Source organism: Bufo bufo, chromosome 2, assembly GCF_905171765.1.
Source record: "Bufo bufo chromosome 2, aBufBuf1.1, whole genome shotgun sequence".
In the NCBI taxonomy this organism is placed as follows: domain Eukaryota; kingdom Metazoa; phylum Chordata; class Amphibia; order Anura; family Bufonidae; genus Bufo; species Bufo bufo.
In genome coordinates this window covers 213,622,356-213,640,615 of record NC_053390.1, presented here as the reverse complement: position 1 = coordinate 213,640,615, position 18,260 = coordinate 213,622,356, and the positions used below count along the sequence as shown (strand labels likewise).

Here is an 18,260-nt window from a genome sequence, read left to right as displayed (position 1 = left end):
CATCAGTGTCAGATCTGGGACTCAATCCTATGTCCAGAATAACAGCCGCATGCTGGAAACAGACCTGCACCTGTCTGAGACCTAGCGATATGCCATCAATGTCTAAAATGGGAATACCCCTTTTACTTCAATGGCCAGTTTTACTCTTCAGGTTGCTTTCTAGCAGTTTATATGGGAAACTATATTGCTGGGCCATTAGGAAATGGCTTCTGGAATGGTCCAAATAGCTCATCTGTATGTGTAATGTAGCTTCCATGTGCACATGACACATGGAAGCTACATTACACGCACAGAGGGAGCCTCAACTTAGCAATACAGGAGTCTCGCTGTGCAGTCCTGACAGTAGGAAGTAATCCAGACACTATGTATTATTCTGCAGTACTAGAATGGAGCAAGATAATATTGAAATAATACATCAATGGTTAGAGGATAGAGCTCCTGAATAGCTGCCAATGGCTTGCTAGGATATATTCATTCATGTTTGTTAGTAAGTCTACTTGACCAAAAACCGAGGCAACAGAGTGCCTGTTTCTAAAAAGGATATGAGGATGGTAAACCCACAGGGTGTCATTGAGCCAATCCATGCCATTATCTTGTTGTAGTAGCCGATCATAAGTAACACACATGTATTTGACATCTTCTTCATCAATCCCCCTATTCCATATATCATACAGAATGCTCATCTCCTCAAACTCTGATCGAGGCTTGAAGAGAGACCGATGAGGAGAAAAGTCAAAAGCTGAAATTTCCTCATACTTCTTTTTGAGCCTCCAATTTCTTGGTTTCTTGAGCTTAGTAATGTCCTCCTCTTCTTTTATTTCCTCTGGCCACTGGTTCTCCAATTCTTTTAAAGGGACTTTCTGGTTTATGGCTTCATAGTTGGGCATATGACAGTTTTCCGCTGCAGGATCTTTTATTCCACAGGCATCACTCTCCTGATCAACAGTTACAGATTTCCCCAGGGAAGCATCTACCAATGCAGTCGCAGGAGGGAGAGCTTCTGAGTTCTTCTCAGTGTTATCATCTGTTAGTAAGGTGGAAGAAGGGGGCCTCTTCGGTCTCCCAGGCTTCCTCCTACCAGCAGGAGGAAGAGTAGGTGAAGGTGCAGATTCTTCTGTGGTAGGCAACTGTCCTTTTTGGAGTACTGTCTCGCTCTCTTCACTTAATAATTTATCAGAAAAATGGGTTGGAGTTTCAGATGATTCCAGATCATCACCCGTTAACCCAATGTCTTTTTGATGATCCCCTCTTGGAGGGCTTGCAAATGGGATGGGAGAAGGAACATTATTCATGATTAAGGAAGCACTGGCTGGTTCTTTAAATGATTTGTCATCTGGTTCATCAACTGAGGGTTTCTTATTTGATGGGTGACATGGGAAGGTAGCATTGGATTCAGGAAAGATTGGAGTGAAGTTAAAGTCTCTTCCTGGAGTCCTTGGAATACCACTGTTTATTATGCCAGGTGACTGAGAAAGGTAGGAGAATGGGCTTCCAGGAATGTGAGGAGAAGTAAGATTTAAACTACTGCCAGTGAGGGGAGCATCACTACCTGGTGTAGCTGGTACGGTATCGGTGCTCTGGGACTTCTCAAAATGAGAAGATTTGGCAGAAAATTCCCTGCCTGGCGTCCTTGGAAGTTCCTCCTCAGATAGCATTTTTGTGACTGCCAAGTGGCTACAGTTCTTTTCATGATGTACTGGTAGGTCCTCTTCCTTATTGTGAACCTGAGTCAAAGGGAGTGCAGTAAGAGCTACTTGGGGCAGAGGTGGAAGAGGAACCTCTGAATCAGAATGAGCTGCTGTGTCTCGACCAGGCGTCCGAGGGCAGAGCACTTCATCCTCTGCAATAAAAGGTCCAGATTTTGTAAGCGGTTGTCGAGTATCAGAAGAAACTTCTTCAGGTTTCAGGAGGACGCTTACTTCCCCAAAGGCTCCAGTAGGTGTCACAGGTCGTATTACATTCTCCTGGGCCTCTATACTTGGACTCTCCAGAACAGGCTCCAAGTGCAGCTCCACATACACTTCAGATTGGTCTTCTGCATTGAAAAGAAAGTTATTTGTTAAGCTGAACATTCTGACAGTTTGAATGATCACAATATATCAAAAAAAATTACATTTAAAGCTTTTATAATTTTACAAATGGATTGTACAAAATGAAGTACATCAATAGTGAACTGCAGTAAACTACATGCTAGAGAAGAAGTGGAAAACAATATTAAATGCTTACACTTGTTTTTATCTACGCATTGAGTAGTATCATTTACTTGAATCACTTGAGAAGGTTCATGAAGGTGACTGAAAATGTATACAGTATCTCTGGTTTAAAAGGGAGCCTGTCACATAAATTATTACACTAATATAACTACCAGCAATGGCCACCAGAATGTTGTAAAAGCATTATAACTATACCTTTATGTCATCTGGGTGTATATTCAATGTCCAGGAAAACCACTTTTATTCCTATGAAAAACAGCTCCCAAGTGCCCAGCTTGATGGGCTTTCATTTCAAAGTGCCGAAGCCGCCCTTTCCTGCTGTCTTCTCCTCCTCTAACCTCCCGAAGCCTCCTTCCCCTGACACCACAGAGATGGGAGGTTTAAGGAGGAACAGGCAGCGGGTAAGGGTGGTGGGCTTGGGCACCTTGAATTAAAAAGCCCATCCAGTTGGGCACTTAGGAGCTGTTTTTCACAGGAATACACCCAGAAGATATAAAGATATGGTTATAATAATTTTACAATGTTATAATGGCCACTGCTGGAAGTTATATTAGTGCAATATACGTGACAGACTCCCTTTAAGTAGCAAATGGAAAGAATCCCAGTAAAAATCATGACTAACTGTGAAATCATCATGGTAATCTGATGTTTTCCTGATTTTTATTTAGATTACTGTGAAATACCATTAACTATCAGTTTAAAGTTCGAGACAGATCCTGATAGTATTTTTTCCTCTGGATAGATCATCAGCATCTGATCGGCAGGGTCCGACACCCGGGACCCCCGCCGATCAGCTGTTTGAGAAGGCAGCCGCGCCGCGGCCTTCTCACTGTTTACCGCAGGCCCAGTGACATCACGACTAGTATCACTGGCCTGGGCGGGGCTAAGTTCCATTCAAGTGAACAGAGCTTAGCCGCGCCCAGGCAAGTTGATACAAGTCGTGACGTCTTCTGTGAAGAAGTCCGGGTTCAGGTCTGGGTACCAAACATGCCGATTTTTCTCACGCGTGTGCAAAGTGCATTAAAACGCTTTGCACTCGCGCGGAAAAAAATCACACATTTTCCCGCAACGCACCCGCATCCTATCCGGCCCTCACACGCGACGCCCGTGTGACAGAGGCCTAACACAACAGAGATGGCATCAGTGTTCTGTCAGGACTTTTGTAGGAGATCCTCTGGAAATGTATTTTCAGCCCACCAGTGCATGTGGAATATGGATGAAACATGGAGGTCAAAAAAACAAAACAAAACAAAAAAAAACACACATGAACCAAACAGATTCTTGATGGACAACTTCACGGATGAAACACTGTTCATCTTATCACAGATGTCATCACAGACACTGATGTGTAAAAGCGGTCCTAAATGAAATGTTAAGGTCTCTTGTGCATTACCTAGATTTGATGGTGATGGAGCTTTTTCCATATCCTTTCCATCATCCACTTCAATAGTCCTGTCAGGCAGTTCCTTGCTGGTAGTTTCTGGTTCTAACAAATCTTTGGAATGAACTGCAGGGATGTCCAAATCACTGTTTTTCACAGGTGAAACATCCTCTGCAGTTGATGGTGCAGGATATTCCACACCTTCACTGTCATCCATTAACTCTTCCACCACAGAAACTTTGGTTGGACTACTCTGCCCAGAAAGACCTTTGAAAACATCATCTTCACCATCCATATCATCGTCCAGTTCTATATCGATTTCCTCTTCTTGATCGTCCTCATACTCAGATTCATCCTCTTCATCTTCCTCCTCATCATCTTCGTCAGACTCTGAACTAGACTCATATTCTGAAGACTCTTCACTTTCGTCAGATGAATCTGCTTCAGCTTTAGAGGAGGCCACGCTGGTCACATCTTCTACAAAAAGGAAAAAAATTTAATCATTATTGCTGGTAAGCAATCCAACATGATCCCAGGCTCCTTTAGTATATGCTAATTATTGTATATAGCTGCGTTATTATTAGTCTCCTTCCACAACTCTTACTATACACTGTGTCTAAAGTATGACTGCGTTTTAGTTTTACATGCATCTTCCAAACTTTTCTTTTAATATAGCTAGCTTCCTTGCATGTGTGATAATCATCTAGATAAAGGAAAATGTTAGTGAAAGCATAAGAGCATCTAGGCCCTTGGTAGAAGAGTCAAAAATGGGTGGTGAGATAATTCGTGTTTGTTCAAGGTAACATACGTTTCACATGATATGAACGTATGAAATGCATAAGCACTTGACGCCCATGTAAAATGTGTTTTTGTCATGCAGGATGTCTAATGCTGGTACTTAAAGGGGTTGTGCAAGAATTCGGGGGGGTTGGTTGGCAATTAAGGAATCTTAATTCCCTTCTTCCGGCCTGCGATGCTCTGCTGGGCTCCCTCACTGTAAACATCTGGTTTGGCACAAATTTTCACAGGACACAAAGGATCCGGTCACTGCATTGGCCAGTGATTGGCTGCAAGTGATGTCAAAACGGATGTTTTCAGCAAGGGAACCCAGCAGAGCATCACAGGCTGAGAAAAAAAAAGGAGAAACAGGTATGTAAGCTTCCCTTTACAGGATCCTCCCATTCTTGCACAACCCATTCAAGGGGTTCTGCGCCCCATTCTTCACACACACACTTACTTAGTACTTAAACATTTTTTATAAAATGTAGTCACGTGGTTAAATTAAAGAAGTATCCTGTTACACCAAACTTAACTTCTATTGAAAGTATAGGGTACAAAATAAAAACACAATATATAGGAATTCAATCTTCTCTGCAGTTTACTGCATAATCACCAACCACTTACACCAAAACAGGATGTCTGTAGCCGCTGCCTAGGGCTAGGACCTGTAGTTTAGCTTCAGCTTGCTGGTCGAGCATGCTCAGTGCCAGCACTAAGAATTATTGGAGGCTGTAAATAGGAACTAATGTGAGAGCCTCAGGAGCAGGGGAGCACAATATGAGAAACACAAGAGAGGAGATACTTGCTCTTCAGCAGTCAAGGGAATATATGGGTGAAAGCCTTAAAGGCATTTATCATGTACAGAAAGTTAATACAAGCCACTTACTAATGTATTGCTATTGCCCATATTACCTCCTTTGCTGGCTGGATTCATTTTTCCATCACATTATACACTTCTCGTTTTCATGGTTACAGACCACCTTCCAAACCGTCAGTGGTGGACGTGCTTGCACACCATAGGAAAAAGCAACAGCCTCTCTTGTGGCCGGGACCATGGGAGCACATATAGGCTTGTCTTTTTTTCCTATATTGTGCAAGCACGACCACCACTGATGGATTGCAGGGTGGTCTGTAACCATGGAAACGAGCAGTGTATAATGTGATGGAAAAATGAATCCAGCCAGCAAAGGAAGCAATATGGAGTCATAATACATTAGTAAATGCCTTGTATTAACTTTCTCTACATGATAAATGACACTTACTGAAGTGAGACAACTCCTTTAACTTAAGGTCCGCAATACATGACGGGAAATGTCATCTGCTACCAACACAAGCTGCTGCTGAAGACACTGAGGAGGAGCACAAAAGGAGTAGCGTGGCAAAAAGCTAATCAAACATGTTTAGGATGTAGTATTAGCCTTGTACTGTGTGTGTAGTGACCCTGCAGCTTGCTCATCTGAACACCGAATACCTCTCTGTATGTTGTCTGCAGGTTTGCACATAAATTGCTGATCACAGTGATACTAAGAGAATGGCCCATTCACCATTTTCAGTATACACATCTATACCTACATACAAGAACATACAGAGAAGATACAGACTGCATCTTAGAAGAGTCTCAACACTGTTGATTAATAAGATCTCCAGAGTGAATAGAGGTGAAAAAGCGTTCTCTCATTACAAAAAAAGACAGTTACATTGTACAGTATTACCATCATCTGAGTCTTGTTCCTCCTTTCCGCTTGTTTCTAGGTCATCCTCCTCATCTTCAACATAATGCTGGTAGAAACAGACAAGAATGTAAACAAGTACATATCAAATACTTCTGATATATTTAATCATTACTGTATAAATTACATCGTTTCACACTGTGAAAAAAAAAATCTCATTCCAATTATTAATGCAAAATAGAGGAACATAAGGCTAGTTACAGACGGGCGAGTTCAACGCGGGAAACATGCTGCTTGTGGCAGTGCCATTTCCTGTTCTGACCTCTGCTTCTCTGACAGAATTGCACGGTATTACAATGATTTCTAATTAGAGATGAGCGAATTTCATATTTTGAAATTCGTTCACGCTTCGTTTACTGGTAAAAGGTGAATTGCGTTATGGATTCCGTTACCACGGACCATAACGCAAATCTATGACGGAATGCAGGCTATAGACTTCTATTATCAGATAAATCCCAGCAGGCGTACTTGTTTCTGTATTCAAGGTATGCTTTATTTCATCGTATATTCCATATAACAGGACGCGTTTCGGCCCGTCCAGCCTTCCTCAACAGTTTTTCACTAAAGAGGGGTGAGCTGTCTAAGTTTGATTGAATAGACTTCTATTATGACGGAATGAATAACGGAATGCCTCTAAAGGCGTTATGGTCCGTGGTAACAGAATCCATAAGGCAATTCACCTTTTACCAGTAAACGAAGCGTGAACGAATTTCATAACCGGAAATTCGCTCATCTCTATTTATAATGCTATGTGTCCCTACCAGACCTGTATCTACTGAATTACACAATTTGGTAGATTCCAGGTCTAGCAGGGACATACGGCATTACAAATCATGATAATACCGTGCAATCCTGTCAGAGAAGCAGAGGTCAAAGCGGGAAATTACACTGCCACACGCAGCGAGTTTCTCGCACTTAACTCGCTCGTCTGTAATTTGTCCAAGTGTTCACACCTTCTTCTCTGTCTCCATCAGAGATTCTTCATTCTTCTTTGCTCTGTCATGTTGCAGGGTTTAATTTGGATTTTACACTGCAGCAGCTTTTCCTGCAGAATTTTCATGTTTAAAACCCTATTATTCCATTAACGAGTGTCAAGCAACAATTTAGCAATTCGTTAACTTACACAAAACACAGTGACATTATGTTATTGCCCCATATATTTTTGCTGTTTGCTTATCATTGCTCATTCACCCCGTAGAGCATTTACAGTGCTAACGACTGGCAGATTTCTGATGAAATAATGATAATCTTTCAGTATAAATGCATTTATACATATCACAATTATGCAATATTAAAGGGGTAATCCCATGATTAATATAAAAAATGAAAATCATACATAATCCAGTACACGAGAAGCTCCTTCAAACAAAGCTAGAACCAGCCCTGTTCATTACATTCATCCAGAGATCTCCCCTCCCTTCATTCTACATGCTACAATTATTTCAGGCTAGCAGTGTCCTTTCTGCTGCAGCTAGTGGCAGTTGAAGGATGGAATTGAGCATCTGCTTTAGGGTCGTTTCGATACTGAAATTTTAATTAGTTTTCGATACCATAAAAAAGTTTAGCAATACTCGATACCACGCGAAAAAATTAAAACGCCAAACAAAGCCGCACGCATTCCGCATTTTATGGAACGTCCGGCCCATAATAGAACAGTCTGATTCTATTTTTTTGGAGGGGACAAGGTGACAGTGTTCACCGCATAAGAGATGTTTTAATATTTGGGTCTTTTCAGACATGGCGATATGTAATTTTTTTTATTTATTGTTTATATATTTTATACGTAAAATTAGGAAAGGGAGTGATTTATACTATTTTGGTGTATTTTTTGTTACTTTTTTTTTTACAGTTTATTTAATAACCCTTTCCCCCCTTAGGGGTAGAACATGGGATCTTTTAATCCCTTGTCCTAGTCACCCTAATAGATCTCTATTAGGGTGAATAGGATCTTACACTGTCCCTGCTGCCCTGTGCACACAGCAGCAGGGAGCTGACCAGGGGGCTTGAGTAACGTCCTGGCTGCCATGGTAAGCGATCGGAGCCCAAGAATTACACTGCTGGGGCTCCGATCACAACTGCCACTGCCACCAATGAGTTGCACAGCCTAGTATCGATAAAGGGCAAATTCTGGTATCGTATCGTTCCCGGGACAAAAGTATCGACTGGGTACCGAAAGTTCGATACCCGAAACAACCCTAATCTGCTTTTATCTTACAGGGAGTGCAGAATTATTAGGCAAATGAGTATTTTGACCACATCATCCTCTTTATGCATGTTGTCTTACTCCAAGCTGTATAGGCTCGAAAGCCTACTACCAATTAAGCATATTAGGTGATGTGCATCTCTGTAATGAGAAGGGGTGTGGTCTAATGACATCAACACCCTATATTAGATGTGCATAATTCCTTTGGCAAAATGGGTCAAAAGAAGGACTTGACAGGCTCAGAAAAGTCAAAAATAGTGAGATATCTTGCAGAGGGATGCAGCACTCTTAAAATTGCAAAGCTTCTGAAGCGTGATCATCGAACAATCAAGCGTTTCATTCAAAATAGTCAACAGGGTCGCAAGAAGCGTGTGGAAAAACCAAGGCGCAAAATAACTGCCCATGAACTGAGAAAAGTCAAGCGTGCAGCTGCCAAGATGCCACTTGCCACCAGTTTGGCTGCAACATCACTGGAGTGCCCAAAAGCACAAGGTGTGCAATACTCAGAGACATGGCCAAGGTAAGAAAGGCTGAAAGACGACCACCACTGAACAAGACACACAAAGTGAAACGTCAAGACTGGGCCAAGAAATATCTCAAGACTGATTTTTCTAAGGTTTTATGGACTGATGAAATGAGAGAGAGTCTTGATGGGCCAGATGGATGGGCCCGTGGCTGGATTGGTAAAGGGCAGAAAGCTCCAGTCCGACTCAGACGCCAGCAAGGTGGAGGTGGAGTACTGGTTTGGGCTGGTATCATCAAAGATGAGCTTGTGGGGCCTTTTTCGGGTTGAGGATGGAGTCAAGCTCAACTCCCAGTCCTACTGCCAGTTTCTGGAAGACACCTTCTTCAAGCAGTGGTACAGGAAAAAGTCTGCATCCTTCAAGAAAAACATGATTTTCATGCAGGACAATGCTCCATCACACGCGTCCAAGTACTCCACAGCGTGGCTGGCAAGAAAGGGTATAAAAGAAGAAAATCTAATGACATGGCCTCCTTGTTCACCTGATCTGAACCCCATTGAAAACCTGTGGTCCATCATCAAATGTGAGATTTACAAGGAGGGAAAACAGTACACCTCTCTGAACAGTGTCTGGGAGGCTGTGGTTGCTGCTGCACGCAATGTTGATGGTGAACAGATCAAAACACTGACAGAATCCATGGATGGCAGGCTTTTGAGTGTCCTTGCAAAGAAAGGTGGCTATATTGGTCACTGATTTGTTTTTGAATGTCAGAAATGTATATTTGTGAATGTGGAGATGTTATATTGGTTTCACTGGTAAAAATAAATAATTGAAATGGGTATATATTTGTTTTTTGTTAAGTTGCCTAATAATTATGCAAAGTAAGTCACCTGCACACAAAGATATCCCCCTAAAATAGCTAAAACTAAAAACAAACTAAAAACTACTTCCAAAAATATTCAGCTTTGATATTAATGAGTTTTTTGGGTTCATTGAGAACATGGTTGTTGTTCAATAATAAAATTAATCCTCAAAAATACAACTTGCCTAATAATTCTGCACTCCCTGTAGTGAGCAGGACAGAGAAATTAGAAAAGGTGCGAACAACAGGTGGTGCTATACAGATAGATTTCATTGAATAACTCTATAGGCGCTATATTAAATGTTTAGTTACATGCAATTAGAAAAGTATTGAGATCCAGGTGCTGGTTTGAATATTATTGGTGGAACAACCCCTTTAATGATTGGCATTGGCTAATTCGTGTGACCAAATCAAACAAGGCAGTATGCTCTTAAGTGCATAAATCAGGAATATAATTAGCCCCTAATTAAATTCCTACATTTTAAATGCTTAATCCAAAAGAACACATCACAATACGCAAAGAAGGACACTTGAGAAGGAATACTACACACTAGTGCCTAAAGGACTGGAACACAACAGATGTTGTATTTTACATTACAGACTAAGGCTACATGCACACGACCGTTGTGTGTTTTGCGGTCAGCAAATTCAGGATCTGCAAAACACGGATGGAGTCCATGTGCGGTCGGCAATTTGCAGAACGGCACGGACAGCCATTAATATCACTGCCTATTCTTGTCCGCAAAACGGCCAAGAATAACCAGGTTATATTTTTTGTGCGGGGCCACGGAACAGAGCAAAGGATGCAGACAGCACACGGAGTGCTCTCCGCATCTTTTGCGGCCCCATTGAAGTAAATGGGTCCGCATCCAAGCCGCAAAAACTGCAGCTCAGATGCGGACCAAAACAACGGTTGTGTGCATGAGGCCTAACTGGAAAGATTTTTCAGCAAAGTTTTTAATGGGATAAAAAGACAACACATACCTTACTGGAGAGGACACCAACTGAGACCTCATCCTGCTCCTCATCCTTCTCAGACGACGTGTCTTCCTTATCTGAGGGCTCTTCTGCTTCACTTTCCACCTCATCTTCCCCCTCACTGTCTAAGGGCATCGCTGGCCTTTTCCGGGCAGTAACAGATTCGGTGTCATTCTTGGTTGGATCTAAAGTAACATCTTTCTCTTGTTCACACTCTGAAATGAGGAAAGCAGGTTAACATTCTTATTGTTCCGTAAACTTTCCAGTGTCCACAAGCATAAATACATGTACAGTGTGGTGTGGATTACAGGCTATGTGCAGCTTGAGGTCTACTGATCTATTACAGATGGACTGCGAGGGTTTGTGCATCTTCCCAGAGAAGTGATAATCAATCAGTAATATGTACTTAGCAGTAACTTCAATCAGGAAGGACTCCTTAAGAATAAATGTAATGAAATAGCAAAAAGTGTTCTTAAAAGGACATCTGTCAGCAGATTTGTAACTATGAGACTGGCTGACCTGTTACATGGGCGCTTGGCAGCTGAAGACATCTGTGTTGGTCCCATGTACATTTGTACCCGCATTGCTGAGGAAAATTATGTTTTAATATATGCAAATGAGCCTCTAGGAGCAACGGGGGCGTTGTCATTACTCCTAAAGGCTCTGCTTTCTCTGCAACTGCCGGGCCCTTTGATTAGACAGGGCCAGCAGTGAAAACGACCGCACGCCTGGCCTTGTCAATCAAAGTGTACGGCAGTTGGAGAAACAGCAGAGCCTCTAGGTGTAAGAGCAACGCCCCTGTTGCTCCTAGAGGCTCATTTGCATATATTAAACATTTTTCTTCTCAGCAATGTGGACACATATGAACATAGGAACAACACAGATGCTTTCAGCTGCCAGGCGCACATGTAACAGGTCAGCCAGTGTCATAGGTACAAATCTGCAGACAGATGTCCTTTAATAGTAACTATCATAGGTGTTTTTTAGGCCTTACTGCTTATTTGCCTTAACAGTGTGAAGTACATAGTTAATACATAAAGTTCTGTAAAAAGAAAGTACTGAAACATTGATGAATTGGGATTTCAAACCTTCATCCTCCTCATCGATAGGTTTTGTCACACGAATCCTTTTCTGTTCTCCCTCCAGTCCGGACTCAGGAGGTTCTTTCCTTTTCACCTTAGTGATAAAACACAAGAATCAAGCAAAACCTTCATAATGTTGGAGTTATTATTAAAGCTTATGCAGCAATGTCACACAGCAAAACCAATCATATCCAGAATTTATGTCTAGAATTAGAGAGGCATAGGTGAAGACGAGGTGTATGGATCGAGCGGCTAGTGGCCGCTGTAGGGAGCGGAGAATTGTACATGTGAGAAAAGAAACTAAATCCCAACCCAGAAAACTGCCACTAAAATCAATGAATAAACGATTTGTAAATCTAAAAAAACCTCTCTCAGCCACTCCTTTATCCAATGGGAAAGTGATATCATCGCCTTTTAATCCAAATAATTTACACAATGAAGGTGAAAGGTACAGCTTTACAACCAACTCTGTACGTAGCAGCCATTAAACAAACCCTATGGGGCTACAGGTGGCCACAAACAGCAATACTGGGCTACAGGTGGCCACAAGCAGCAATACTGGGCTACAGGTGGCCACAAACACAATTTTAAAGTATTTAGTTACCTTGAATGAGGGAAGACGAATTGCACCGCGCAGGCCAATGCCCAGACCTATGCCTTCAAAGCCCAGTCCTTCTCCCTTGTTCCAGCTCTCCAGCAAGCTTGATGTTATTTGGTCCCTCGGCTTTGGTTTCTCTTCATCTTTGCCATCCCCCGATTTTACTGGTGTTAGAGATTGCTATTATGAAAGAATGGGACATAGTGTGAATTGTTTTTATGTTTAGGTTTTTTTTTTTTAAAGAAAACGTCAGTTTTTAATATGGCCTTGTTACCATAGAAGATAAGTGTTTCCCGAGAAGTCTTCTAGAAATAAACAGGCACACTTCTACAATCGGAGCATGCATTTGATTTGAGGCTATGGGAGATTAGGAGTATGACTAGCCGTATGTGTGTGGCTAGGAGGTCACAATAACCCATAGCCCCAGCAGGGAAAGGATACTTGTCCTGGGGTCCCAACTAAAATAAAACCTAACTTTCATTATTCCTTCGGGTCAGGGTATGTACAATGCTAGATATCATCAACCAGGTTCTATGAATGCGCCCATTTCATATGGATGGCTGTAGTCCAGCCGAAATACAAAGTGCTGAATACTAATCCTGGTGTTTAGAGGGCAGATGGTCAAGTAAACTGGCGCGGCGATCGCACTCGATTCACCATTGTTAACCCCTTCTTCCCCTGCATGGAAAATAGTCTCTCGCCACGCCAGCACTGAGAAGAGGAATGGAGCAGGGAAGTCCATCTCTGAATGCAGGAGAAGGTTGACCAGAAGGATTAACAGCAGGGGGCGCTACCAAAGAGAAAAATGAAATATAATAATATATAAAATGGGGCTGTGTACATGAGCGATGGACCTTCTATCTTCATTCAGCAGGACCTGCGCTCACGTCACCGCGCTCACCGCGTGGTAAAAGCGATGATGTCAGCGAAGGTCCTTTTGCAGGTCCTTCAAGAAGTACAAAGAAAAGGATCCCGGCTGCGCGATCAAGTGGATGAAGTGAGTTATGTTTTTATTATTTTTTAACCCTCAATTGACATTTGACTTGCATTCTGTATAAAATAATGCTATTATTTTCCATTATAACCATGTTTTAATGGAAAATAATAAAGTAAATGGGGTCCCGGGTTGCTCATCCCTCGCCTCCATAGCAACCATCCGTGAAAATCTTGCTTGCGGATGCTATGCGATTTTCACGCAGCCCCATTAATTTCTATGGGGCCTGCGTTGCGTGAAAAACGCAGAATATAGAATATGCTGCGATTTTCACGAAACGCACAAGTGATGCGTGAAAAACATCGCTCTTGTACGCAGCCCCATTGAAATAAATGGGTCCGGATTCAGTGCGGGTGCAATGCGTTCACCTCACGTGACGCCCGTGTGAAAGGGGCCTAAGACTTTTCATCCAATAACCTCTTTCATGTAACTTGATTCTTTTTCATGTTAAAACAGTGATTTTATTTCGTGCAGGCAATGCGAATAACCGCGTTAGCCGAAGCAGAATGTGCAGAGATCGTCCTTATTTCTGGTGAATGAAGCACACATGGAGGACTGTTTGGGTGGCATGGGTTGAAAACTTCTGTGGAGGACGATCTTAGGCCTCTTTTACACAAACGATACGGATTGGTTTAGGATGCCTTCGGTGAAACTTGCACCATTTTGCAAGCAAGTTCAGTCAGTTTTGTCTGCGATTTAGTTTTTTCCGTGCAGGTGCAATCAGTTTTGGCGCGTTTTTCACGTGCATGAAAAAAAACTGAAGGTTTACAAACATCACCTAGAATAGCAACCATCAGTGAAACACGAATTGCACCCGGACTGCATCCAGGTTACATCCGGATGCAATGCGTTTTTTCACTGATGCCCCATTCACTTCTATGGGACATGGGCTGCATGAAAAACGCAGAAAAGGGCCATTCACACGTCCGCAAAATGGGTCCGCAACCATTCCGCAATTTTGCAGAAGGTGCGGACCCATTCATTTTTAATGGGGCCGGAATGTGCTGTCCGCATCTGCATTTGCGGATCCACACTTCCGTTCCGCAAAAAAATAGAACATGTCAGCACTCTCATTTTCTATGAGAGTGCCGGTGATGTGCAGTCCGCAAAATGCCGGTGTCCGTGTTTTGCAGATCCGCAAAACACATACAGACATGTGAATGGATCCTTAAGAACATGCTGCGGTTCATGTACACAGACCCATTGAATTGAATGGTTCAGGGTTAGTGCGGGTGCTATGTGTTCCCTTAGCGCATCGCACCCGCTCAGAAAATGATGGTTTTGCACGCAAGTTCAATCAGTTTTGTCTGCGATTGCGTTCAGTGTTTTCTGCATGGAAGCAATCAGTTTTTTATACGTTTTTCACGCGCATACGTTTTTCAGGTTCTCCTTGCAACTATCAGTGAAAAACACAATGGATGCATTCCCTTTTTCATGCAAGCCCCATTCACTTCTATGGAGCCAGAGCTGCGTGAAAAACACATAATATAGAACATTCTGCGATTTTGCAAAAATGATGCATGAAAAACGGATGCTATGTGTTCGCTACACGCATCACATCTAAACGGAAAACTCGCTCGCGTAAAATTAGCCTTAGGACTCATGCTAATGTATTTTTTCCGTGTCAGTTATGTTTGTTTTTTTTTTCTTTGCGGCACATATGCGGAACCATTCACTTTAATGGGGCTGAAAACCCCCCCAGAAATGACTCCATGTGCATTCCGTTTCCGTATGTCTGTTTGTCAGAAAAAATAGAACATGTCCTATTATTGTCCGAATTGTGGACAAGGATAGTACTGCTCCATTAGGGGTCAGCTGTTCCGTTCTGCAAAATACAGAATGCACGCGGTCGGTATCCGTGTTTTGCAGATCCGCATATTTACAGAGTGCAAAACATCCAACGGTTGAGCGCATGAGCCCTTAGGGCTAGTTCAGATGGCCGAACCAGAGTTTGGGAAATGGTTTTTTACAGTATAAATCAAGTAATAACTTCGGCTCATCGGAGCCAACACAATCTAAGGCTACATGCACTGTGTCCCCCCCCCGTGGCCGTATTGCGGCCCACATACAGCGGGTCCGCAATACACGGGCACCGGCCGTGTGCATTCCTCATCACAGATCGCGAACCCATTTACTTGAATGGGTCTACAATAACGGAGATACGGAACGGAGGCACGGATCGGAACCACACGGAAACACTACGGAGTGCTTCCGTGGTGTTTGTGGCCGTGCCTCCGCACTGCAAAAAAGTAGCGTATGCACTACTTTTTTCTTGGTGCGGACCGTCGGATATGGATCGCGGACACCATTTAAGTGAATGGGTCCACGATCCGCATGCGGCTGCCCCACAGTCTGTGCCCATGCATTGAGGGCTGCAATTTGCGGTCCACAGCATGGAGCCCTTACGTTCGTGTGCATGTAGCCTAATACTGTACAGAGCGCTCGCTCCGTATAGTATTTAAACAAATTTTATGCGAATCGACTTTGGATGTTTCATCCGAAGTTGATCCACTCATCCCCAATAATAACCGGAGACATATGTGGCATGGATTTTGTGGCAGGAATGAAGGTAATAAAAAATTCTCAAATTGTTCTGCCACCGCAATACATTTTATACTGGAAAGAAGTTAAAATTGTCTCATTCTGCACGACTTTTTACAGTACATAGACACATAAAAACACTTACCTTTGCTAAACGCTCCTTTTTATCCCACCACTCATCAAATGCCCTGAATGCCACAACTTCGACCATTTTGCGGTTTAGATCTCTTTTCATTATGGCTTTAAGTTCCTTAACAATGACCAATAGCACCCCGTCCACTGTGGCCTTATGTGGATCCTCTTTCTTGTGCTCATAGCCTGGGGGTGGCACAGATGGGTCAAACTTTGGAAAAGGTGGCCAAGGCTGTCCTCGTGAAAGATGTGCGGACATGGCATAGGGACGGTAAGGATGCTGGCCAAACTGCATGGAATTTCCCAAGAAATGAGGGTAATGGTATGAATTTTGTCCCTGCATCATACGACTGAGCATTTGAGTCTGCATTTGAAAGGACATTGGCATTCCGCCCCATTGTGTACCAAGAGCACTCATCATGTCGCCTTGAATCATGGGAAACATACCTTGATGGAATGGTGGTGGGGGAGGCAAAATATGGGGTGGAGGAACCCCTGGTGGGGCTGGTAGTGGAGGAGGGGGTACTGTGACTGAAGGGTGTGTTGGTGGAGGTGGTGGAGGCAGAGGAGGTGGCATAGGAAACCCAGGCTGTGGTGGTGGCGGTGGAGGTGGCGGTAGAGGGGGAAATCCAGGAGGCATAATAGGCATGACCGGAGTTATGACTGCAGAACTTGTCACTGCTGAATTTATGACAATGGATTTGGCACTGTTGGGAGAAATGTTCATTTCGTCATCTGAAATTTCCATGTCCTCTCCAGAAGAATGATGAAGATCCTGTGAAAACAGACAGGAAACAGTTATAAAACCGCACATTTCTAAAACACACAATAGCCATATTCTCAGACACTAGTTAGGATTGTAGAATTACTGATGAAGTATAAATGAGACTCTAAAGACCTCCACACATTAGGGCACTGTCAGCAGAACCCGCTGAGTGGGGAGCTCCCAACACTCCCCCACCGGATGAGGTCACTGGAGAAAACGCTTCAGTTTCGTCCCCATTCATTGTCAATGGGGACAAAACTATACTGAACGAAACGGAATGCACCAAAATGCATTCCGTTCCGTTTAGTTGCATCCCCCATACCGGAGAGCAAACATGTTGTAGTTTGCTTTCCGTCCTGGGATGCAGAGCAAGACGGATCCGGCATGACCACCAATGCAAGTCAATGGGGACAGATCCATTTTCTCTGACAAAATGGAAAACGGATCCGTCTCCCATTGACTTTCAATGGAGTTCATGACAGATCAGTTTTGGCAATGTTAAAGATAATACAACCGGATCCATTCATAACGGATGCAGACGGTTGTATTATCAGTAATGGAAGAGTTTCTGCTGAACCCTGCCGGATCCAGTATAAACGCTAGTGTGAAAGTAGCCTTAAATGTGTATGGCCGCTGGCTAACATGCATGGGGGTGTCCTACATTAATATACCCCGTCTTAGAAGAGTTAAAAGGGTTTTCCAAGATTTTTTTCTGATGACCTGTTCTCTGGATAGAGGTCATCAGTATCTGATCGGTGGGGGTTCTTCTTGCAGCTTACCAAGTACGGTGCCGTACACTGTATAGCGGCGGTGCTTTGTATTGCAGCTCAGTCCCATTCACTTGAATGAGGCTGAGCTGCTCCTAGGACACGTGATCGATGACCGTGATGTCACTGGCCTGGGAAAAGCTGTAAGAAAGCTGCAGCGCTCACAGGAGCCGCTGCCTTCTCAAACAGCTGATCGGCGGGGGTCCCGGGTGTCGGACCCCCACCAGATACTGATGATCTATCTGTCGGAAAACCCCTTTAAGCCACCATGAAAGGTTTCCGGCAGTGGCTTTCTCCCCTCTCCCTAATCAGAACACAGGCTCACTTGGCTAGGCCGAATATGCATGTGGATGGGGTGTTGGGTGACTGCTATCTAAAGTGCATGGCCAGCCTAAGGCTAGGGATGCACACATAAAATTGTAAAATCTTGCTACAAAAGTAACTACTACATTACAATCTCAGTCGACAGAGTGAACTAAGGCTACTTTCACACTCACGTTTGGTATGGATCCGTCATGGATCTGCACAGACGGATCCGTACCGATAATACAACCGCATGTATCCGTTCAGAACGGATCCGTTTGTATTATCTTTAACATAGCCATAGTCTTGAACACCACTGAAAGTCAATGAGAGGCGGATCCGTTTTCTATTGCGTCAGTGAAAACGGATCTGTCCCCATTGACTTACATTCTGTGTCAGGACGGATCCGTTTGCCTCTGCATCGTCAGACAAACACCAAAACGCTGCAAGCAGCGTTTTGGTGTCA

The 18,260-nt window shown here is 43.3% G+C and overlaps 1 protein-coding gene across 1 annotated transcript in view; it reads right to left on the bottom strand.

Annotated features, from left to right (window-relative positions):
* Window positions 1-18,260, bottom strand: part of SETD1B (SET domain containing 1B, histone lysine methyltransferase) — a 79,786-nt gene that overhangs the window by 12,782 nt on the left and 48,744 nt on the right. The window contains exons 7-13 of the mRNA XM_040416136.1: window positions 15,972-16,733; window positions 12,298-12,471; window positions 11,700-11,787; window positions 10,618-10,826; window positions 6,087-6,153; window positions 3,607-4,071; window positions 545-2,035 (exon numbers count right to left, since the gene is read on the bottom strand). Coding sequence (XP_040272070.1) covers window positions 545-2,035; window positions 3,607-4,071; window positions 6,087-6,153; window positions 10,618-10,826; window positions 11,700-11,787; window positions 12,298-12,471; window positions 15,972-16,733 — 3,256 coding nt within the window. The remainder of the gene's footprint in view (window positions 1-544; window positions 2,036-3,606; window positions 4,072-6,086; window positions 6,154-10,617; window positions 10,827-11,699; window positions 11,788-12,297; window positions 12,472-15,971; window positions 16,734-18,260) is intronic.